This window comes from Triticum urartu, chromosome 7A, assembly GCF_056163025.1.
Source record: "Triticum urartu cultivar PI428250 chromosome 7A, HENAU_Tu73, whole genome shotgun sequence".
NCBI classification, from domain to species: domain Eukaryota; kingdom Viridiplantae; phylum Streptophyta; class Magnoliopsida; order Poales; family Poaceae; genus Triticum; species Triticum urartu.
In genome coordinates this window covers 63011725-63016686 of record NC_141879.1, presented here as the reverse complement: position 1 = coordinate 63016686, position 4962 = coordinate 63011725, and the positions used below count along the sequence as shown (strand labels likewise).

The 4962-nt window shown below is 40.9% G+C and overlaps 1 protein-coding gene across 1 annotated transcript; it reads left to right on the top strand.

Moving 5' to 3' along the window:
* The first annotated feature begins 815 nt into the window (after positions 1 to 815).
* LOC147957810 (uncharacterized) lies at positions 816 to 2777 on the top strand. Its single transcript, XM_087531574.1, has 2 exons — positions 816 to 1118; positions 1215 to 2777. The coding sequence occupies exons 1-2, from the start codon at positions 816 to 818 to the stop codon at positions 2775 to 2777; spliced, it is 1866 nt and encodes a 621-aa protein (XP_087387700.1).
* The last annotated feature ends 2185 nt before the right edge of the window (positions 2778 to 4962 follow it).

Genomic DNA, 4962 nt, shown 5'->3' with positions numbered 1-4962 from the left:
CTCATCCCGATCCCTAATTCCGCAGCCGCCGCAGCGAATCGGCGGCGAACGACGGAGAACTCGACGCTGTTTCATCTGGGGAATGTTGACATCGGCCGACCGATCTGCCAGACCGCAACTGCTTAATCTATAATCTGCAAGTTCTTCCCATCCCAGGTAATCTGCAGTCTATCTCTCTTGCTCTCTAGACTGTACAACTCTACATGTGCTTTGATTTCTTGATGGCTACTGGATAAGTAATTTTAGTTTCTTCTCTTTGATTTGACTAGGACCAGGAGGATATGGATAAATTTTTGTTGAAAGGGAAACGACCAGCACCAGATAGTAATGTGGCAGGGACTTCAAGGCTAGTTAAACCAAGACAAGATCTTGCATCAAATATTGGTACTACTCCTCCGCCTCTGGTAGAAATTAACTTAGATGAACTTCCTCATGATCCAGCTAATCGAAAAAGAATAGGGCAGTACACAAAGAATCCTAAGAAGCAAGATGAGACTAGAAGAATATATTTAAATAGAGGACCATACAGACCAAAAGAAGGATTTAAATATCCTCAGAAAACCATCGCAGGAGCTGAACGGAGATTAAATCCAAAATGGTTTAAAGACTATCATTGGCTATAGTAAAGTGATAAGGTGCATAAGGCATTTTGCTTGTGTTGCTATCTATTTAGAGATTGCATTGATTGCCAAGGTGGTAATGATGCATTTGTTGTTAAAGGTTTCTCTTCTTGGAACAAGAAACATAGACTAGATACTCATGAGGGTGAAGTTAATAGCTTTCACAATGTAGCTGTTAAAAGATGTGATGCTTTAATGAATCAAAATCAGTCCATTAAGGTTGCCTTCGACAAGCAAACCGATATCACAAAGAAGAAAAACCGTATTCGGCTGAATACTTCTGTTGAATCGGTTAGATACTTGCTACATCAAGGTTTAGCTTTCCGTGGCAATGATGAATCGGAGGAGTCACAAAATAAGGGGAATTTTCGAGAGTTGGTACAAACATTGGCAAATCAGAATGAGGATGTAAGGAAGGTAGTCCTTCAGAATGCTCCAAAAAATTGCAAATGGGTGTGTCCAGATATTCAAAAAGATCTTATGAGTTATTTTGCAAAGGTGAATAACAACCATCACTATTCGCTACTATATATTTATTTCATGCAGTTTATCTCTATGAGCACTCAAAATGATATTCTCCCTTGTTTTGCACAGATAACATTGGATTCTATTCTTGAAGAGATTGGCGGGGATGTTTTTAGTTTATTGATTGAAGAGGCTTCAGATGTGTCAGATAAAGAACAGATGGCTGTTGCCTTGAGATATGTTGACAAGCTTGGACTAATCCTGGAACGTTTAGTTGGAGTTGTACATGTGAAAGAAACATCTGCAACGTGTCTCAAGTCAACCCTTGAAAAATTGCTTGCTGATATTGGATTAAGCTTCACACAAGTTAGAGGGCAATGCTATGATGGTGCAAGCAACATGCGCGGTGAGTTCAATGGCTTGAAAGCCAAAATTCTGGAAGAGAACAGGTCAGCATATTATGTGCATTGTTTTGCTCACCAGCTTCAATTGGTTATAATGGCAATTTCAAAGAAGAATGAAGATATTGCAGATTTCTTTTATATGATATCTCTGTTGTTTAATGTGGTCGGAGCTTCTTGCAAAAGAAAAGACATGATCAGAGAGAGTAACCAAGAAAATGTAAAAAAAGCCATAAGTAGTGGACGAATTAGTACTGGTACAGGGCTAAATCAAGACCAATCACTTCAAAGGGCGGGAGACACTCGTTGGGGTTATCACTATAGAACCCTCTCAAGCTTAATCCAGTTGTTCCCGTCAATTGTTAGTGTCCTGAATTATGTAGCAAAAGAAGGCAAGAAGGATTCCAAGAAAAGTGAAGCACGGGGCCTTCTATCATATTCTGGAACCTTTGATTTTGTGTTCTATTTGCACATGATGTTCCATATATTAGGGAGTGCCAATACTTTGTCACATGCATTGCAGCAAAACGATCAAGATATCTTGAATGCCATGTCATGTGTGAACTCAACACGGAATGATCTACAACAACTAAGAGATGATGGATGGGAATCACTTCTAGAGAAGGTATATTCTTTCTGTGAAGAACATGACATTCCTAAGGTAAACATGCATGATGAATATGTCGATCGGCATAAACCAAGAAAAAGAACCAATATTACAAACCTTCATCATTACCAAATAGAGTGCCTTAATTCTGTTATTGTTTGGCAACTTCGAGAGTTCGATGATAGATTCAATGAAGTGAATTCTGCATTGCTTATCCACATGGCTTCTTTCAACCCAAAAAATTCCTTCGCTGCTTTTAACTTGGAGAGTTTATTGAAGCTAGCTGAGTTTTATCCTGATGATTTCAATTCATCACAATTGATGGATCTCGGTCATGAACTTCGGATTTTCATTGACAATGTTCGAGCGGACCAGAGATTTGACAATTTGGATGGCATTGCTGATCTTGCTAAAGTGTTGGTGGAAACTAAAAAGTATCTTGCTTTCCCTTTGGTGTATCAACTTCTCAAGTTGGTGCTAATTTTGCCAGTTGCCACAACATCAGTGGAGAGATGCTTTTCAGCAATGAATATCGTCAAGAGTGTTTTGCGAAACAAAATGGGTGACGAGTTCATGAGTGATTGCCTGATTTGCTATGTGGAGAAAAACATATTTTCTACAATAACGAATGATGATGTTATTGATCTATTTAAGAAGATGAAAGATCGAGAAGGGAAGTTATAAAATGTGAGTCTCATACCACTTTAGTTTTTTTGTTGCTTAATGATACTTATTGTCTGCAATATTTCTTTCTTACTATTGTTGTGAATTAATACATTCTTTTGTTTATCTTTTTCAGATAGTTGCAAATGAAACGTTCCGAAGTCATATTTTTGCTTATTATTTATGGAATATGTAAACAAGTGTTGTTCTATGACTTCGCTCGGCCAATACTCGGTATGAGTTTTTTTATGTAATAATATCACGAGCTCATTGCATATTTTTGCTCTTTATATCGCTCTCGGCCATTACCTATGTTGTTGCACGACTATAATTTTTGCTAGAGGCTTAGCGTGGGCAGCGATTGACACCAGTCCCCATTTTTTCTAGCTTCGTCCCTGGTGACTTGGCGCGAGCCATCCGTCGAAAAGGTGATGGGCGCCCCTGAGAGGCAGGCATGGGACATGTTGGGGATGAGCTCGAGGACCTCCTGGGCCTTGGTGAGGGCATGAGACGTTGGGGACGGGCGCCCACTCCTCGGTAGTTGTCTCCTGCAAGGGGGATGACGATGGTGGATCCGGTGCTGCCATGCCTGCTGTTGCAGGAGGTGAGGTTGAGGCTGTCTGTATGTCCGCCGTTGCATTCCATGCCGCATTCCACATCTGTAGGCGGCAGCAACGGTAGTAGATGTAGTGGCCATCCCAGTATGCCATTGCGTGTGCCGCCGCGTGAGCCGAACGAAATCGGACATCAGCTGCTACACAAGGCTCTCCCTCATCTGATTTTGTTGGAGGATACACCACCAACTGTTCCACACCAAAGAGGGCGAAGATGGAATACAACACAGCAATGGTGATTGGGTAAATTACTTGCTCCACCACTATACTGAGAACCTGATCCGAGGAATTGTGGTGGCTAGACATTTTATCAAACAGGTGAAGGTAGTGATTGGGGAAAAAATTAGGGGTGGAAGGGTGGTGGCCAAGCTCTGAATAACAGATGTTAGGAACCAACTCTCACTACTCAATCACAATAGCCGATTACAAGAGGTAGCTAATCTGGGGATACAAGTTGCAGCAGGAAATGGGGATTGAGAAGAGAGCCAGATGTGGGAGAAGAAGGAGCCGTCGTGCCAGTTCGTTATCCCAGCCAGGATAGTTTCTTCGTTGCCTGTTGTGCGGGTATTTGTAGCCAGCCTCGCTCGCGATGATGCACGCTCAGGCCCAGCCCATGTGCTAGTCGAAGGAGGTAGGCCCATGTACAAGTGTAGGTTACAGTGGGCTCCTAACATTGTGCGCATAAGGACGATCCTCCTTCTCATCGGTGATGAGGGAGGCGTCCTCGTACACCATCCACTCCCCCTCCTCTAAGAGCGGCACCAGTCCGGCCGCGGGGGAAGTGGCATGGCAACAGGGAGGAAGAAAGTGCCTACGGGCAGTGGTGTTGGAGTGGAGGTTGTCAGCTATTCGACCATGGCGACTACCTTTTTTATATTTGTGGAGGCGGGAAAATGTGGCAGGAGTGGCTGCCATTAATTGCCACACTTCTCAATGCCATGGTTGTCATCACTCGTAGTTATATGAGAGCGGGGATATTTTTTCTTTAACTTTGCGTTCATGCCTAGGAATGTAGGGTGAAATTAAATCTTCGTTCAAATCACTAAGTCAAATTGCATTCAAAGATATAATTTGACAAGTCCTTTGCTCTTATTTAGAGCTTTAGGTTCATTTTCAAATTAGTAATACTACGAAGGACTTGAATGCTAATATCATAACTCAATATGAATTGGAAATGCATTCATAAATAATAAACAATTGAATAATGGAAAATCGAACTTTATTAATAATTGGCAATAATACAAAGTTATGTTACAAAATAATAAAGGAAACTTTATTCAAAGAATACAATTACAGTTTCTTACAAAAGAATGAACTTCAATAGATCTAACTATTTTCTATCCTATGTATATCTTCAAGATCCTTTTGAACTTCTTCATGTCCAAAACTTGCAAGAAGCATCAAAGACAAAATTGTTGTTTATTATAATGTAGGAAATGGAAATGCGTAATTATATTTAGGAGCTAGCACTTTGGATATTTGAAAATTGTAGTAAAATACCATTTAAAGGTTTAGGTTGACTAAAGAACCAGAATTAGCAAAGTGGAGCAGCCAACCAACATATCCAGAACTTAGAAGAATCAGCCAAGTCA

Coding starts and splice junctions, on each gene's coding strand:
- LOC147957810 (XM_087531574.1), top strand. CDS start 816: ATGAATCAAAATCAGTCCATTAAGGTTGCCTTCGACAAGCAAACCGAT. Junction 1,119..1,214: donor TTATGAGTTATTTTGCAAAG/GTGAATAACAAC, acceptor TGTTTTGCACAG/ATAACATTGGATTCTATTCT.